The 19,840-nt window shown below is 45.4% G+C and overlaps 1 protein-coding gene across 1 annotated transcript; it reads right to left on the minus strand.

Moving 5' to 3' along the window:
- Positions 1-763: 763 nt before the first annotated feature.
- On the minus strand, positions 764-6,944 carry GPR101 (G protein-coupled receptor 101). The gene is made up of 2 exons (XM_005614555.3): positions 6,814-6,944; positions 764-4,691 (listed from the first exon to the last, which is right to left on the minus strand). Exon 2 carries the CDS (start codon positions 4,645-4,647, stop codon positions 3,079-3,081), a length of 1,569 nt encoding a protein of 522 aa, XP_005614612.2. The 5' UTR covers positions 4,648-4,691; positions 6,814-6,944; the 3' UTR covers positions 764-3,078.
- Between the last annotated feature and the right edge of the window lie 12,896 nt (positions 6,945-19,840).

Here is a 19,840-nt window from a genome sequence, read left to right on the forward strand (position 1 = left end):
AGAAGTCAGAGAAGCCCTCAGCTTGCTCCTTTATTACTGCCTTCCCCAAGCTTGTTGAAATTGGTGTGTTAGTCAAAGCACCTGCGACTCCTTGGCAAACTAGATGCTCTATTATTCTTAAATAAGGAAATCATTAAATTGGAAATCACATCATTTCAAAGTCTGGTTTGCCTGGCCCCTGTACTTTAATGGGATTTTTACTGCACATATGAAGTGGCCTTGGCAAAAGAATACCTCCTTTAAAAACATTTAGGGAAAGCTATTGCACATGAGGATCTGTGAGGCTAATGATGACTTTTTTGTGTGCTTTCAGATTTTTAAATGACAAAACAGTATGTGCAGTAAAACCTCATTAACTTGATAGTGTTTTATTCAAAATAGCACAGAATTTGAAGCAGTTGCTATCTCCAAGCTCACTGGAGGCCCTATTGTTCAGTAAGATGAAAATGTCAGCAAAGCAGAATGCTCTTCATTCAAAGGTCCTCTTTTCCAGGCTCCTATTTTCAAAAGGTTTTCACCTTTGAAAAATCCAATTTGCCATAAGAATGGACAATGACTAAAATAGGGAAAAGAGGAGCTTTAAAAAGGAAATCGGTGAGTCTTGGTGCCCTGGAGAATGTTGTGTGTGCTGTTAAATGAACTTACCACACTTGTACAGGTTCTGGTTCCATTTTGATTTGGGATTTTGGCAAACAATTTTCTCTGATACACTTTGAAGGGGTTGAGCTTTAAAAATAAAACAAGAAGTTCAGTTTCAACAAAATATTTAGAGACACTTATATTTGAAATCCTGTTTCCTACCCAGGTAAGCACTGCTACTTAAAAGACAGGTTACAGCGCCCTTGAACTCCTTCGACCATGACAGACTTTCAAGGCAACACCCCTCCCCCAGTAAGAGTATTGGTCACACAGGCCATTTCTTCACCCAGATATCCTTTGAGGACAGGTTAATACAAGATTTTGGCAATAAATTGACAAAATAAATTTATGACTATTATTTCACTTTATACATTTTGGTAGAAAAATAAATGATAGTGCAAGGGTAAACTTCAGCCCCCATGTCTTGTCTGAATTACCACAAGTTCCAAATTAATGGGTTTGGAATTAATAAGATTTCCATGAACAGATCGAGCTGAGAGGTCAGCTCAATATTATTGGGGCCTATCCCCTCTCCTTGCCTAAATTCTGAACATGGCAATCCCAAATTCCCATGCAGACTTATTCACAGCCCAAATACACTGCTTTTTACCTCTACCCCTTGAGAAGCTCATGTTGGAATCTGTGAGGAGGAAGAGATAAAGAAAATATAAATGAGCTGGGCATTTATATGAATGAAATTTGAGTTCTAAAATAGACATGGTAATCATACAAGACTGAGGCTAAACTCTGAATATGGCCATCTTTATATACAACTACCTGATTAACTTTTTTCAACTAACTACTCCCTCCACCCATATTAACACTGGGTTTCTGCATGAACACTTGATTGGCCAGAAAGTTGTTTTAATGTGATATTCAGGAGAACCAAAAATGCTGTCTTGACCGTTTTTTGGTTCCATGTTATTTGGTCATGTTGATATGGTCTGTGCCCTCAGAAATACACATGTATACCCCTACCCAAAGTGATTTCAGCATTTGGGATTTGAAAACTCTTCTTCTGTATTGACCCTAAGGATAATTTAGATATTGTAAAGGTTTTCCCAAAGTGATATATTTCCACAGCAATAATTAGGATATGTCTGACCTGAACACTTTGATTTTAGGATTGTTTGGAATAGGTCAGATGCTTCCCCGATACTGAGAAAGCATCCTCTCTGTTAGTTCTGACTCTCTTATATTTCTCTCCCACATCTGCGGAGAGCTTAAAGGCTTTAGAGAGAGCCACAGGTAGCAAAGACACATGGGTGCGCCTGGAGGAAGGAAAATGTCTATCCTGCCTTATTTGCTCCCCATGTGGAGATCATATTTCTTGTCTATGATCTCATGGACACAAGAGATTTCTGACGGGCATGTCACTCTTGATTGGCAGTGTGAGTTTTGTAGGGCTTTGGCCACTCCTAGTTGAATTTCTTTTTTTCTGGAAATACTATTTGACCAAAAAGTTCTATTTGGAAAAAGAAACCACACACACGCAAGTGACTGGCCAAGGAGATCTGGAGGATTCTTATGAGCATTCCAATTCAATCATAAAGGGAAAATTGTAAAAAAGTGGCATGATTTCTGTCTCTCTATTATTCAAATAGAAGACAGAAAATAGTTTAGTGTCAACTGACAATTTTCCATTTGTATGGAATGACCTTGGTCCCAGCCCATGCACAAACCCAGGGTTTTAAAGAAAAAAGCCAACTGTTTAGTCCCATGGATGTATGTTATTTCTCTATCTTCTGCCTTGGACTAGCTTCCCATTTGAAACATGCCCTATTAAGCTCTTCCACTTTTCTGGATCCCTTTAGAGGATCTAGAAACCTTCCTGGTATTTTAACTACATGATACGCTTTGTCTTAGTTTCCTTAAGTCTTTGTACCAGATTCTGGGGCTCTTGAGTTTAGAATTTGGCTCATACGTTGATCAGTCAGTCAGTCAGTGAGGTTCTGCTTCCTGGGCTCCATGAATGATTTTGTCTGCTGCTTTTTTTTTTCAGTTGAACATAGGCTGTAGCCCTTGCCCATGAACTCTTAACCTGAGGGCCGAAAAATCCTTAAGTTCACAGGCATCATCTTCCTTTTCCCTCAGAGTGAAAGCTGACACGCTGTAGCTCTGGAGAGACAGACAGAATACCAGGTACAGATCCAAATGGATAGCCCTTGTTGCTCTAAGAAATTTGGAGCCTAATAATTTTTTTGGGGGAAATTTCAGCCAGAATCCTCAAGTGGGTGCTTTGAGGGGCATACTTTTAAGGGAAGACTCCAGTTCCTACCTCTTCCATATATTTATCTACCTTGTCAAGGCGAGAAGAACGTGTGCAACACCTTTGCCTGGAATGGAATGGGTTGGCATTAATGGGATTGTGGGTGGTCCATTTAAAAGAAAGCTGCTCCCGTTTTCTGTATTGTGGACAGTTCAAGGTCTGCCTTAACTTCAAAGCGAAGTGGCAGAATCATGAGAAGGGACGGTCTTGCCTTCAGTCCCACCTTCTGTGCCGGCTTCGGTTCCAGGCAGGTCTGGGTGGCTGTCTTCTTTTGGAGGCTTTTCCTTGCAGAAGAACTTCTTCAGCATATCCTGGATTTCCTTCTTGATGGCCTTGTGCATGTAGCCATAGATGTAGGGGTGGATGCAGCACTGCAGGAAGAAAAGCCAGATTATTATGGTGATCACCCACTGGGGTACCTTGGTTTGGACATCCACCCACACGGCCAGGACCGCTAGAAAGCAGTAGGGCCCCAGGGACAGCACGTAGGAGAAAATGATGAGGAAGATCACTTTAGCAGCTTTGCACTGGTAGCACCTGGGCAGAGGAGGGTCGCTGTTGCTGTTTCGACGACTGGCTGGGAAACTTTCTGGGATGTTCACTGCCTCGATGTCATCCTCACTGAAATGGATGTCATCCTCACCAAAATCCATGTCATCTTCACCCAAGTCGATGTTGCACTGGTGGACCTCTCTGCGGCCCTTGTCTGCCTTCACGCTGCTCTCAATTTCGGTGCCGGCTTCCTTACCCTCCGTGCTGCCTTCGCTGGCCACCAAGCTGCTTTCTCTGACCTCCTTGCTGCCCGTGGCCTCCACGCTCGCCTCACTGGTATCCACGCTCCCTTTCTTGGCCTTCATGCTGTCATCCTCTTCTGCCTTGATACTGCCCTCCTTGGCCTTGACCTCACCTTCATCCTGGCCATGGAACTCATCCTTCCTCTCCTCTCCTTCTTCGTTCTCGTTCTCCACACGGTCCTTGGCTCGAACCTCCAAGCTGTGGCTCTTGACGTTGTATAGCAGAGCATGCTGCCGCCGGGCTGCACCAAACACCACAGAGTAGCAGGCAATCATGACAAACAGTGGAATGATGATGAAGGACACTACACTGAGAATGGTATAGCTGGGGCTGGCCCCCCAGATCATGGAGCAGAGGGCATTGCGCTCGTCAAAGGCAGCCTGGCCCCAGCCATAGAGTGGGGGTGTGCTCTGCAGGATGGCCACGATCCAGGTGCCATAGAGGAGCAAGTAACCCCGGCGCGGGGTCATCTTGGCCGGGTAGGAGAGAGGGTGGATGATGGACAGGTAGCGATCCACTGACACCACAATAATGGTGTTGACACTGGCGAAGGCGAACAGGTGAGTGAGGCTAACCAGGGCGGTACAGAAGTGGCTGTTGAGGGGCCAGAAGAAAGGCACGGAGGTGGCCACCACCCAGGGGGCCACGAGCGAAATCTGCAGCAGGTCGGTGACGAGGAGGTTAAAGATGAAGCGATTGGTCACTTGCAGCAGCTGCGGCTTGCGCTGCAACACGAGCCCCAGCACTATGTTGCCTACGAATGAGGCGGTGAGGAAGATGAGAAGCACGCTCGAGCGGATGATGCCGTGAGCCAGGCTGATGGGCATTTTGGACAGGGGCATGCACGCGTGGCTGCTGTTGCTTTCGCGCGTGCTGTTGGTGCAGGTGGTCGTCATGGCGATGGCAGGCGGGTGTGAGACAGGGTGCAGGCTCTGAGCCGGCATCAGCGGGCGGCGAAGGGGCGCACGGACCGCACTCACTGCCTATGCTGGGGACGAAAGAAACACGTGGCCTGGGTTAGTCACCCTGCCTTGGCGGGGAGGGTGTTCCAGGCCGGGCAGAGGCGCTGCAGGACCCTCTCCCGGCCCCCCGCTGCCTCCTGCCTACCCCTATGCCCCGCCCCCACCCCGCGCGGCCCCAGTCCGCGTCCAGGCGGTTTCCCTGAATCCTTCTCTCACTCTCTGTGTCTCTCTGCCTCTCTCGGGGTCTCTGAGTTCCTCCCACCTGTCCCCCCCGCAACCCCGAAGCGCGTGCGCGCTCTCTCTGCGCATCTCCCACACCGTCTCTGGGTTTCGGAGTTTTGGTCTCTCCAGCTATCTACCTCTCCAGCCGTCTCTCCCCCTAGCGCATGCGCGCGCGCTCTGTTCCTGCCTGTTTACGTTTGCCGATTTGTCTCTTTCTCTCCGGTGTCTCTCGCTAGCGCACTTTTTCTGTATCTCTTGGGGGTGTGTGTATGTGTCTCACCGTTTTTCTCTGACGCCTGTCTCTCACTCTGTGGTCTGTCTGTTTCTCATTCTCTTGCTAGCACGTGCACGCTGTTGGTCTGTCAGTCTGTCGTTCTCCTCTCTCTTCCCTTTCTCTGTCACTCCCGTCTCCCCTCCCACTCTCGGTCAGTTTGTCTGTCTCCCAGTCTCCTCTCTGTGTCTCCTTCGCTAGTGCATATTCTCTGTAGCTGTGTGTGCATGTCTCTCTCTGTCTCTCTTCGTCTTTCTCCCGGTCTTGTCCCTGTCTCTCCCTCTGTCCCTTTTTGATGCACTCTCGTCTCTCTGTCTCTGCCTGTCACTTGTCGCTCGCTAGTGCGTGCGCTTCTCCGTCTTTCCCTGATGCTGTCTCGTCTATTTCTCTCTCAGTCTATTTCCCTGACAATCTCTGTGGGTTCCTAGTGCACCTGTTCAGTTTCACTCGACTGTGTCTCTGTCAGTCTCCGTGTCTCCCCAACTCTCTTGTTTCCATGTCTCCCTCGAGTTCTCTCTCTACACATCTCCTCCTGTCTCTTGTTGCAGTTGCTCTTTCTCCGATTCTCTCATCTCTGTGTCTCTATCTCCTCCTGCAGTTTCTGTCTCTCCGTGCATAGTTCTCTCCTTATCGCTGTCTGTCTGTCTCTCTCCAATGGTCTCTGAATATCTACTGCCTGTCTCTCCTGATTGTCTCTGTCTCTCCGTTGCTCAGGCTCTCTCTCTAGTGCGTGCACTTAGAGAGTCGGTTCCTCTCCCTCTTTGTCAGTTTGTCTGTCTCTCACTCCCCGGGACTCTTGCTAAACATTTCCTTCAGTGTGTATGCATCTCTGTTCTCTCTCCATGTTTCTCCGACGATCCCTCACCTCGGTTTTTCTCTGGCTGGATGTCTGTCTCCAATCTCTATCTCTCTGTCGACTTTATTTGCCATGGAAACGAGCTGCCGCCTTGGCCACGGCGGGCTCTGGCGGATAAATCTCCTAGTTTCACAGCAGCGCAGCGGCTGGATGCAGGAAAGATGTCTATTGCGACCCCCCCCCCCCTCCCGAAATTCGGCATCCTCCCTGCATTCTCCAGCCCACGCGGTATCGGCGGTGGCGGCGGGTGTAGGGATGGGTGAGCTCGGGGAGAGTGGGAGAGGAGGCAGGGGTGCCAGGGTGGTAGGGAGAGTCTGAGAGAGACAGAGAGAGAGACTGAGAGGCAGAGAAAGAGAATGAGAGACAGAGACAGAACGAGAGACAGAGACAGAATGAGAGCCACACTGAGAGACAGAGAGAAAATGACAGAGGAAGAGACAGAGGAACAAGGAATGAGCAAATGAGAGACAAAGTGAAGTGAGACAGAATAAGAGAGAGAGAGAATGAGAGACAGGGAGAGATGGAGATAGAAAAATCGAAAAAGAATAAGAAAAGAGGACGGAAAGCAGAGAACGACAGAAAGGACGAGGAAACAACGAGAGAATTGAGGGCGGGGGGAAGAGCGCGCGCGAGAAAGTGCGAGGGAACACGCGAGCGCGGGAGGGCGCCGGGGGCAGGGGGACGGGACCACCGCGCCCGCGTCGGGCGGAGCGGCGCAGCGGCCGTCGGGCTGCGGCGGACGGGGCGGCCCGGGCGCCCGAGCGCGGGGGCCAGTTGGTCGCCGAGCCGGGCCGCTTACCTGTTGCTGTTGGAGGCGTGGTGGCGCTGGAACGGCGTGCCGGGCCCTCGGGCCTCGCGGCGCTTGTCCGGGCTGCCTCCTGAGGCGCGGGCGACTGCGAGCTCGCACCGGGCGGCGGGAGCGGCGTCAGGGGGCGCGGCGCGGGGGCCCGCTCGTCCGGCCGGCGCGCGGCGCTGCCAGCTCTGAGCGGCGGCGGGGGCGCGCGGCGTCTTAAGGCAGCGCGGGGCCCTCACCTTGCGGCGCCCCCCTCCCCTCGGCCCCCGCCCGCGCCAGTGACGCACGAGGCCGCGGGCACCCGGAGGAGCGGGGCTGGCGGGTGGGGGGCACTGTCGCGGACCCCACTCTCATTTCCTCCTGGCGCGTCCGCACCCCAGGCGGTGCGAGCTCACCGAGACCTCACACACCGGGGATTGTCACCAGGGCTGATTTTCGTGCAAATCCCATGCCTTCCTAGCCCCCGGACTTCCGGCCGGGTCCCGGTCACAGACCTGCACAGTTCTTCCAAAGAGAAGCAGAAACCTGGGCCCGGGCGTGGGGTCTCAACCTTTGAAGACCCCCTACTCCCACCCCCTAAAGTATGAACCGCCCCTGGGCCCAATGGAGGCATCGTGACTTTGATGTCGTCGATTTTTCACAATTTTCTCTAGCTCCCAGCAAGAGCTAAACAGCAGTTGCTTTCCTGTAGGTTTGGGGAGCATTTCATCTAAGACAAGCCGCTTAATTATCCACTGTATTCCTTGATTGAAGTCTGTAAGTCAGTCCCTCCGTCCCTCCGTCCCTCTCTCCGTCCCTCCCTCTCTCTCTCTCCCAGGCGAGGTACTATGTTAAGCTGTTTACACAGGGAATACGGCCGAATCCTTGCCTCAGCCTTGTGAGATAGTACTCCTATTATCTTCGCTTTATAGAGACAGAAGCAGAAGCCAAGAGAGCTTACCTTACTTGCCCAAGTTCAAGTAAAAGTTGCACCTGCTCTATTTACCAAGACTTTCTGGTCTCTCCCAAACACGTATTGAGTGTTTGCTCTGTATCGCACCTGGGCAGACACCAGGGCATAAGCCGCCCCCACCCCCAAGTCGAGTCGGGTGTAGGAAGTTGTTCCAGACCAGGGGTCATTTGCATCTGGTTTCCAAGGGATGCGGAAACATTTCCCAGACCGGGCAGCTGGGGAAGCATATTCTGCAAGAAGGAGACGCATAGGCAAAGAGGGCTGCAGGAGAGAGCTGGGTGCCAAGAGGGGTGCAGCACAGTGAGTGCCAGGAGGTGAGCTGGAAAAATGGGATGTGGCAGATCCCGACAGGCCTTGAATGCCAGTCTTGGGACTTTGGACTTCATCCTGGGATCCCTGGAGGGTCATGGAGGATACGTTTTATCATGAACAATTTCAAACATGCACATGAATGTAATGAGAATGATAAAATAAACCCCCATGCTCCTACCATCCAACCTTTACAATGATAAATATTTTGCCATTATTGTTCGTTGATGGTTTTTATGCAAGGCGATGTGATGAGATTTCACTTTTTCCTGGGGCTCTTAGAAGCAGGGCTGGGGTCGGGGTGGGTGAGGTGTTGAGTGGAGAAAGAGCAGATAGGAGGCTGTGGCAGGAGACAAAAAGGGTCTCGACAGGTGGCACAGAGGGCGCTGAGTAGAGACCCACAGAAAGCAAAATTGACGGTGGGATGAGGACAAGGAGGTGTTGGGGACGGTCTAGGATGAGCACAAGATTCTGAGTTGGTTGATCGGCTGGATGGAGATGCCCTGCCCCGACCGCCCCTGCACCCCGTGCCGCCCGGAGAGAGACAGGGCAGGTGTATAATCAGGCTCCAGGATGCTCCTTGGATTTCAAGTCCTGCATTTGCTGTAGATCTTTTTTTTTTTTTTTCTTTGCTAGGCCTGATTTTATCTTCCCAAGGTTGAATGGTATAAAACTGGTCGTTTTTCCTGGAGACAGTTTCCATGATAATCGCTCACAGTTATTAATTCCTAGTCTCACGCTGGCCATGGTGCAGAATCCTGGGTGGCACGCACTATTAAGCAGCAGTTCACTCTGACTCGATATTTTAGAATCACTTGGGAAGCAGTCAAGCTGTGAGAAGTGGCCAGAGGCAAAGGCCAGTCCAGTCCATCTTGCCCTTTCCTCCTTTTCACCATGGTACTGAGAGTTCCCTGGACTGCTGGGATCCAGCAGGGGACAGGGAGGAAATCTTGAGGTGCATGTTAAAGGTGGGTGCCTCAGAGAGCGGGGCTCATGGAGTCTGCAGCTGCACTCCTGGGCGCCAAGGGGGAATGACAAGGGGTGGAAGAGCCTGTGTGGGGTGAGGCCTCTGCATCCGAGGCCAGTCTGCCTGCAGGAGACAGTAAGAAAGCCAAGGAGCTCTGGGCAAGAAATGCAAGCCACTTTTCTGTACAGGGAGATGTTTGAGTGTTGTTCATCCTCAGGTGTCTGTTTCCCCTTTTTCCCTCCAGGCATGAGCAGAGTTAGTGTCCTTGAATTTCAAAGGCATGCAAGTATCAGCATCCCAACTAGAGGTATGTGGGGGGCCTTGAGGAATGTGGATTTGGCCTCTGGCCCTGTAGGCTCTGATTCCGATGGCCTTGGAAGAGCCCTTCAACTGACAAGCCTCGCTGGATTCTGGAGAGGTTCTTTGGGATGAGACAGGGAGAGTTTGGAATGATGGCACAAGAAGTTACTAATCCATTTCCCTATGTTCATAAGTCTGTAACAGCAGAGGTAAGATCGGGCTAATGGTATTAATGGGGTAGGGCTGGAGGGCAAGAAGCTACTAGAAAGAGCTCTAGCGCCTGATGACAATCACAAGCTGCAACACCAGCCAGCAGAGTGCCAGCCTGGTCTTCCCAGACTTGTTCACCTCATCAGACTGCCCTGATGGATGTACCAACTGCCAGATGAGGGAAGTCAGAGGCTCATGACCCAGCCAGGTATTGGTTCTAGTAACAATGGGAGTGCCAGAGTCCTTGAGTGCCTACCATGTGCCAAGCCCTATGCTTGCTTCATCTTAGTGAACCCTTGAGGAAACTCTGCCAGTTAGAGATTAACAGAGTACTTTTAGAATCCAAGACACCATATACCGTTAAGAAAAAAAAAAAAACCTGCAAATTTAACCATCACACTACTGGTAGCAATATACATCTTGATTTCAAAGATGCTAAAATGTGGGAAACAAACAAACAAACCCATGTGCTTTAGAATCAATGTATGACAGTACCATCCCTGTCCTTACAGAGAGGTTGAGTAATTTACCCAAGGTCACGCAGCAAGTAAGTGTTGTAGTTGAGAGGTAAAACCTGTTCTGTCTGACTCCAACACAGGGGCATTTCCTAGGCTGCTTCTCCGAAAGGTCAAGAGGCAAGACAGAAAGGCTCCCGGAGACCCAGCCCAGGAAAAATTTTTGAATCCAGGTGAATAGCTAGAATTGAAAGAATACAAATGCAGTTACAGTGATAATGGCTTCTTTTTGTAGGATATATGGTTCCCATAGGTGTGAAATGACTAAATTAGTCAATCTAAATTCTAAGTCACACTCCTTCCTGCTTAGTGAGTTCATAATCAGTCAATGGGGAAAAATATATAGTTCTGTTCTGGAGTGCCTACCCGGGGGGTGTTTTAAGTTTTTCAGTGTTATGAGCTGCTCTGGTGTTCACTTTAGGCCAACCCTAGGGTTTGTGTTTGCAAAATTCAAACAAAATTAAGCACTATCTAGGTGTGAGCTAATATTGCCCACTCTCTGGGCTTGGGCAGGACGGAATCTCTGACTTTCAAAGCTGTATCTGTCCAAATAAAATGGTTTGGAAGAGAAAATTAGCAGAAAATAATTGGATGGATTAAAAATGAAGAGCAGGAGACCTGATTTCTAGACCTAATTCTGTGTGACTTTGGGAAGATTCCCCTCCCCTCTCTGACCTCGGTTCTATTACTTCACCTAAATGAGGCGGGGGAAGTGTTAGGTATCTCTAAGGATCCTGTCAGTTTATGACTTTTGATTCCATCTACTTTCTATCTGGGTGTTATTAAAAATCCCCCAAAAGTAATGCAACGCCAATATTTAAAAGCTAAAAGCTGGACTTCTGCTTCTGGCCATGAGAGAGTAAAAGGGACTAGATTTACCCTTCCACCTTAACTAAAAAAGTGGACACAAGTCTATGAAATAATGGTTGTCACACATTGGAAAAAAGGAAGTACGGATGCTCCTCGACTTACCATAGAGTTATGTCCCAATAAACCCATTGGAGATTGAAAATATCCTAAGTTGAAAATGCATTTAATGCACCTAGCCTACTGAACATCATAGCTTAGCCTAGGCTGCCTTAAACGTGCTCAGAACACTTACATTAGCCTACGGTTGGACAAAAGCACCTAACACAAAGTCTATTTTACAATAAAGTGTTGAATATCTCATGTAATTGACTGAGCACTGCGCTAGAAAGTGAAAAACAGAGTGGTTGTCTGGGTACTCATCCAAAAAACGCTGGCAACACAGTACACTGTAGAATCTCGGTTGTTTACTCTTGTGATCGCATGACTGACTGGGAGCTGAGCTCGCTGCTGCTGCTCAGCATCATGAAAGAGTATTGTACTGCATATCACTAGCCTGGGAAAGGATCAAAGTTCAAAATTTGAAATATGGTTTCTACTGAATGCATCTTGCTTTCACACCATTGTAAAGTTGAAACATCATAAGTTGAACCATTGTAAGTCAGGGACCATCTGCATAGGACAGTGATCCTCCAGAAAAGAGAAGCATAGACTGCATCGTGTTCACCATCAATAGTCTAGTTTCTATCTGTCACCATACACATGTGCCCCTTTACCCCTTTTGCCCTTCTCCCACCCCCTTCTCCTCTGGTAACCACTAATCCGTCCTCCTTATCCATGTGTTTGTTTATCTTCCACATATAAGTACAATCATATGGTGTTTGTCTTTCTCTGTCTGGCTTATTCTGCTTAGCATAACACCTCAAGGTCCACCCATTTTGTTGCAAATGGCATGATTTTGTCTTTTTTATGGCTGAGTAGTAATTCACTGTATATATACCACTTCTTTATCCATTCATCTGATGATGGGTACTTGGGTTGCTTCCACATCTTGGCCATTGTGAATAATGCTGCAATGAGCATAGGGATGCAAAAATCTCTTAGAATTATTGATTTCATGTTCTTTGGATAAATACCCAGTAGTGGGATAGCTAGATCATATGGTGTTTCTATTTTTAATTTTTTGAGAAATCTCCATACTGTTTTCCATAGTGGCTGCACCAATTTGCATTCCAAACAGTGGTATACGAGGGTTCCCTTTTCTCCACATCCTCTCCAACATTTGTTATTTCTTGTCTTGTTAATTATGGCCATTCTGACATGTGTAAGGTGATATCTCACTGTAGTTTTGTTTTGCGTCTCCCTAATGACTAGTGATGGTGAATGTCTTTTCATGTGCCTGTTGGCCATCTGTATATCTTCTTTGGAAAATGTCTGTTCAGATCCTCTGCCCATTTTTTGATCAGGTTGTTTGTTTTTTTGTTGTTGAGTTGTATGAGTTCTTCATATATTTTGGAAATTAACCCCTTGTCCGATATATGATTTACAAATATTTTTTCCCAGTTGGTGGGTTGTCTTTTCGTTTTGTTCATGGTTTCTTTTGCCTTGCAGAAGCTTTTTAGTCTGATGTAGTCCCATTTGTTTATTTTTCTTTTGTTTCCCTTGCATGAGTAGACATGGTATTCAAAAAGAATGTGCACCTGAAATTTACACAATGTTATAACCCAATATGACCTCAATAAAATATTTTTTTTTAAAAGAGAGAGCAAAGATACAATCGCAGATGATATATGTCAGTGGAAATATCTTTTGGAAAATGGAAAATGGATAGAGGAGTGGTAACTAACCTGTCAGAATGGGAAAGTTTTAGCCTAAGTTTCTGCAGTGGAGGATACAGAATTGAGGTAATTCACCTGAGAGGCTCAAACCTTAGAATGTAACAGGTACCACAGAAGGTAGGAGTACAGAATAGGTCTGAGAGCAGGAAGGTGGTCACTGAAACTCTGTCTACAGAGCATGTGGCACAACCAGGCAAAGCCCCCTGCCCCACCAAGGAGATGAAAGATTTCTCTTTCTAGCAATCCCACTTCTGGACATATATCCAAAGGAAATGAAAACAGGATCTCGAAGAGATATCTTTACTCTCATGTTCATTGCAACATTATTCACAATAACTGAGATATGGAAGCCCAAGTGTCCATTGGTGGATCAATGGATAAAAAAGATGTGGAGCATATATACAATAGAATATTATTCAGCCATGAGAAAGAAAGAAATCCTGCCATTTGCAACAGTATGAATGGACCTTGGGGGCATTATGCTAAGTGAGATAAGTCAGACAGAGAAAGACAAGTACTGTATGATCTCACTTATATGGAATCTAAAATAGCTGAACTCATAGGAACAGAGGAGAATGGTGATTATCAGGGGCTGGGGGTGGGGAAAATGAGGAGATGTTGATCAAAGGGTACAAACTTCCATTATAAGATGAATAAGTTCTAGGGTCTAATGTACAGCATGGTGATTATAGTTAATAATACCGTATTATATACTTGAAAGGTGCTAAGAGAGTAGATCTTAAATGTTCTTACCGCAAAAAATAAATGGTAATTATGTGATGTGATGGAGGTGTTAGCTAATGCTATGGTGGTAATCATTTTGCAATATATAAATGTATCAAGTCAACATGTTGTACACCTTAAACTTACACAATGTTATATGTCAATTATGTTGCAATGAAACTGGGAAAAAAAGGAAAGAGAAACAAATGAGGTGAGCCCTATAATTGCCCCAGTTTACTACCTGGAGAGAGTTTCTAGCTGGGAACCCAGGATGAGCCTGGAAGTCTGCCTAAATTGAAGAGATGGAGTTCAGAATTCAGAGAGGTGAAGGTGGCTAGCATTTACGAGGTAATGTACTGGAGAGGTGGTTCCCAGCGAGAGAGCTCCAGAGATCTGTAAAAGGTACCCCTCAAATACTTGACTGTTACTGATCAGCACATGCATGTGAGAAAACTACCCAAGGCTGGGGAAAGAATGACTGAAAAGGAGTAGGGGGAGTGATTTCTAGAGTTTCACACAAGGCTAGGAGTAGCTCAGTTTCCCAATAGCCACAGAGAAGAAACTTCATAATATACAGGGCATTAGACTGAGTACTCAGAAGAAGACTGCCTTACTAGTGGAGCCAAATTAACCATAATCTAAAGTTTGTTCTGTTCTCACATAGCAAAGCATAAAAGCAAGCTTTGAAAGGATCGAACTGTTTCCAAGTATCTTTACTGCAAATCAGAGCAAGGCTCAAAAATGTTTAAAGGAGTACAAAAATATCCAGCACCCAATTAGGTAAAATTTGCAGAATCTGAAATCCAATAAAACATCACAAGGCATGCAAAACAGGAAAATATGACCCATAATGAGAAGAAAAATTCTTAAATAGAAACAGACACAGATGACAGAATTGGTAGACAAAGACATTCAAATGCCTTTAAAAAAATATGCTTCTTATGTTCAAGAAGGTAGAGGGAAGCATGGGCATGTTAGGGAGAGACATAGAAGGTAGAAAATAGACTCAAATCTTATTTCTAGAGATAAAGACTATAATGTCTGAAATTGAAAAAAACATACTGGATGTCATTATTAACATGTTAGACACTGCAGAAGAAAAGTTTAGTGAACTTGAAGACATAGCAATAGAAACTGTCCAAAATAAAACAGAGAGAAAAAAGATACAAAAAATGAATAGAGCAACACTGAGCTATGGGACAACTTTAAGTGGCCTAAAAATCTGTAATTGGATTTCCACAAGGGGTTAGGGAGAGAGAAATGTTATTTTAAGAAATAATGGCCGAAACTTTTCCAAATGTAATAAAAACTATAAACCCACAGATCTGAAAACCTTAGCAAAACTCAAGCACAAGAAACATGAGAAAAATCATACCAAGGCATGTCATAATGCTTATTGTTTCTCCATAGAGCCTTGCCATATAGTTCCTGAGGATATTTGGAGAAACTATAACTTTCATACACTGCTTTTGGAATGTAAAGTAGGACAGTCACATTGGAAAACAGTTTGACTGCTTAAAAAAGTGTTAAACATACACTTACCATATGACCCAGCCTTTCCACCCCTAAAAGAAATAAAAGCATTTGTCCATGTAGAGATGTACATCAATGTTTATAGCACCTTTATTTGTAATATGTAAAAACTGGAAACAACTCTGTTGTCTATCAACAGATGACTAGTCTATTCACACATTGGAATATTCAGCTGAAAAAGAGAACAAGTTGTTGATATACATGACAACATGGGTGAACCTCAAAATAATTATGCTGAGTGAAAGAAACCACACAAAAAGGAATACATACTGTATGATTCTTTTTACATAAAATTCCAGAAATGCAAATCAACCTAAAGTGACATAAAGTAGATTGGTGGTTGCCTTGGGATCGGGGAAGAGAGGAAAGGGGAATGAATTACAAAAGGGGTATGAAAAATCTTTTGGAGATGATGCAAATGTTTATTATCTTGTTGGTGGTGATGGTTCGTGGTATATACCTATGTCAAAACTCATCAAATTGTACTCTTCAGATATGTGCAGTTTAATCTACCTATATTATACCTAAATTGTAAGTAAAAATGAGCCCCTGGGGAAAAAAACCCCCAAGCCAATGGTTTGTGTGTCTAGGCTCCCACCTCCAGCGTTAGAACACTGGCCTTTCTCTGAGAGAACCATCAGGCCTCCCAGCACCCCTGTCTTGGCTCTTGCCAGTCCACCCTTGTGTTCTTACAGTAATCAGCGTCCTTGCCCCCCCTTCCCTCTGTGATGGGAATACAATGTGAGCTCTTCCCACATGCTTGTGGAATTATGTGCATCCCCTCATGGCAGGCTAGCAGCTCCCATTTACTCGGGATTTACAGCATACCTAGCACTTGACCTCTCCCAGCTCATTTAATGAACACTGTGAGATAGATGCCTCGTTTTATAGATGGGGAACCAAAGGCTTAGAGAGGAGCCATGACTTACTCAGAGTCACTGAGGAACAGGCAGGGCTAGAATTTGAATGTAGGACTGCCTTTGACTTTACAGCCTGGATGCCTAGCTGCTACACTGTCTTGCTTAGTGTTATCCTAAGCACTAACTATCACCGATGAACCTTATACACCTTATCGCATCCAATTCTCCAACAATCTTGCGAGGTGGGTATTGTTAATATTCATTATTTTATAAGTGAGAAAACTGAGGCTCAGAGAAGCTAATTTGCTCAAAACCACCCCAAGAGCATGTGGATAACTTCAGAGCCCGCTCTCTGTAGCTGCTTCGCTCACTGTCATCTGCAGGGCGGGAAAGACTTAAACCCTCTCGTCTTTGGAAACCACACTTACTCTTTTTGGGTCCACTTGCCCAGAGGCTCTTGAAAACAAGAGTTTCACAGTGTGACTTTGGTGCAATATCAGTTGCCAGGAGCATTGGGACGGCCTACCCACTTCTACAACACATATTCCTTGGGTGGAGGGCAGTTAGAACCGACGTATCACTAATTTATATTGAATATTCAAAGTACTAAATGCTTCAACCCCCCTTGGCTCTGCATTAAATATCAGAGTCTGTGGAGTTTTCAAAGGCTAATTTATATTTTGGTTGTCAATGAATTGAGATGTTTGGAAGTTTGACTTCTTAAAATAGCACACTGAGCTTGATGACAGTTAAGAATCAGAAGAGAGCCTTGGAGCTGGTGGGTTAACCAGAGAAAGGCACTTCAAGTGTTCTCAGGTGCCTTCCTGGAACAGTTAGTGTTGCTTGTTGGCTGTAGTGATGTTGCCAAAATGCCGCAAAATGGAGTCTACAGAAAATGGGATTATGTCTCCACATTTAGGAAAATATCTCTGCCGTGCTCAGATATCAGTATTAGAGGGGGAAATATCAACCTCTTCAGGCCAAACTGTAATGGCCATATAGGTTTTTGCCCAGAGAAATGCAAAGGGTGGCATTTTTCTAGAAGATGCTTATGTGAAATTCTTCAAAAATAGTGTTCTGTGGTTACAGCGTGGTACCTGGAGACAGTCTGTGCCGGTTTGTGAGAGCTGATTATTAAGTTTACAGGAATTTTGCAAGCTCTCATTGAAAGTTAAATTGCGTAAACCTACAGTTAAGTGAACTACATTTAAAACGCAGGTAATAGATATTCAAAACACCTCACTTCCTAATTATTTTATCGCCTTTTACTACTATTTGTGATCTTGAGGTTGTGTCCATTGTGTCTGCATGCTGCAAATGCTTTATAATGATGTGCTGCTGCACACCCCTTCCCAACTCCACGTTCACTGACATTACGTTGGTCCTTTGAAATCAGCCAAGGGAGTATTTTCACCATGGAAGTCAACAAACACTACGGATTAGGACCTGTTTCTCTGAGAGGCAGATGTTAAACATTTACTAACGTATCATTGTAGAACACATTATTTTTATTTTTTATATAGCATTATTGAGATATAATCCATATGCCATACACCCATTTCAAGTGTACAATTCAACTGATTTTAGTATATTCACAGATATGTGTAACCATCACCACAGTCAATTTTAGCATATTTTTACAACCTCAAAAAGAAACCCCATATTCTTTAGCTAACAGCCCCTGATCCCCTCCCCACCATACACACCCCTCTGCCCTAAGCAGTCACTGATCTACTTTTTGTCTCCATAGATTTGCCTATTCTGGACACTTCATATAAATGGAATCATATAATATGTGGTCTTTTGTGATGGGCTTCTTTCACTTAGCGTAGTGTTTTCAAGGTTCATCCATATTCTGATATGTATTAGTACTTCATTCCTTTTTATGACTGAATAATATTTCATTGTATGGATATACCACCTTTTGCTTATCTGTTCATCAGCTGTTGGACATTTGAGCTGTTTCCACCTTTTGGTTATTGTGAATGGTGCTGCTGTGAACATTCACGTACAAGTTTTTGTTTGAACACCTGTTTCCAGTTCTTTTGGGTATACGCCTAGGAGTGGAATTGCTAGGTCATGTGGTGATTCTGTTTAACTTATTCAGGATCTGCCAAATTGTCTTCCATAGCAGCTGCGCCATTTTACATGCCCACCTGCAGTGTATTGGGGTTCCGATTTCTGCACATCCTTGCCAGCACTTATTTTCCATTTTTTTTTTGATTATAGCCGTCCTAGTGCATGTGAAGTAGTATCTCATTGTGATTTTGATTTTCATTTCCCTAAGACTGATGATGTTGAGCATCTTTTCATGTGCATATTGCCATTTGTATATCTTCCTTGGAGAAATGTCTATTCAGATTCTTTTGTAGAGCACTTTTTAAATATCTCTAATCCTCATAACAAACTTGCAAAGTGTGTGTCATGATTCCCATCGTACAGTTGAGGTAACTGAGACGCAAAAAAATTAAGCAACTTGCTTAATTTGTACACGGCTAGAAATGGAGCTGGGATTTGAATGTGTCTGACTGGAAAACCCATGTCCCTCTATTACACTACACTGGTTCCAAGACCCTTGATCTGTTAGCTGATACTTAACGGCCAATACTCTTGTCCAGTGGATGCGCTCCTGGTGAAGTTCTCTGGCCTGGGTTCTAGTCCTGGCTCTGTCCCTGGACCTCCATATCCTCACCTCTCAAAGGACGAGCTGGATGACCTCTGTGTCACTCCATTAGTCTAATAGCAGAATTGGCCCTTTCATTTTGGGTGCAGATGTCCCGAGGATTTGTACAAAGGAGGCTTGATTGCTTGGTGTGTTATTTTGAGTGGTTAATGGGATTCTTTTTCTCAGTGCATTATGTTGCACTTGCCTACACTGACACTCACCTGCTACTTTTCAGCCCACTCACACAGCCTCTCATCATCTTCCTGCAGTTTAATCTAAAGAGCTTAACATCTTACTACTCAGAAGGGTTGGGTGTTGCCTGGAAACCTAAAGATTTTACTAGGCTGACTTTCTTCCACATAATTTTTGAGTAAGTCGAATAAGATAGATCTCTCCACTGTCTTTGTGGGGAGACCATAGTGTCTACACTTCCCTCCTTAGAGAAAGGCAAGTTTATCCCTGTTTCCTGTCCCTATGCCCATTGCTTATCCATGATACAACCATACACCCACTCCCGTAGTGATTTGGCACTATGTCAAAATCTTCTGTTTTCACATTTCCTTTTTATCCATGTGTGCTTTTACTGCTTAAAAAATTTTAATGGATTGGTCAGGCATTACTTTATCTTGTGTAAACTGTTGTCCAAATGGTCATTGAGCTCATCCTTTATTATAAAAATGATATGTTTCCCAGCCTGTGCCCCAGGATCTCTTTAGGACCCTACCTTGTGAATGGAACTCATACTGGCAATGTGCCAGCCTTCGTCATGGGGGCCCTTGGTAAGGACAAGCTGCACCTTCTGGCCTGGTTTCATGGGGACGCTTTACCCTTGAGTTCTCATGAAGGGTGCACATTTAGGCTATTTTGTAGGCCTTGGATGTCCACAGCATTTGCCACTATTTGGTCTAATGACTTGAACACTTCCAGTGAGAGCTGGGGAATAGACATCCCAGTGATATCCTGTTTGGTGTCTGTTCACTTCTTGGCCTCCCAAGCATGGCTGTTATCCCAACTGTCAGTTGTTGCCACTGGTCATCTTGCTGGCATTCTTCCTAGATTATATCTCAAGAGGCTCTTGGCTTTGGCTTTCAGGTACCTTGCCGGGTTCCTCTCCAGCTCCCTTGGTTCCCTCTGATTTTTAGTTTGCCTCTGCCCTGCGACTTTTGGGGAGTATCTTTGTTCCCTTTGCTTGGGCCACCTTTCCATTTGGAAAAGGAGCTTTTTTCACATTGCTCATATCTCTCTTACTTGGCTACTTAGTTGCTCAAAGATCGTTCTTTCCAAGTTTCCGGTATTTTGGATTCTTGGCACACGTTACCCTGGATTTTCAATAAGATGTTTTCTAAACTATCTA

Source organism: Equus caballus, chromosome X (assembly GCF_041296265.1).
Source record: "Equus caballus isolate H_3958 breed thoroughbred chromosome X, TB-T2T, whole genome shotgun sequence".
NCBI classification, from domain to species: domain Eukaryota; kingdom Metazoa; phylum Chordata; class Mammalia; order Perissodactyla; family Equidae; genus Equus; species Equus caballus.

Bases quoted from the DNA above. Each gene is read 5' to 3' on its own strand.
- GPR101 (XM_005614555.3), bottom strand. From the start codon at position 4,647: ATGCCGGCTCAGAGCCTGCACCCTGTCTCACACCCGCCTGCCATCGCC.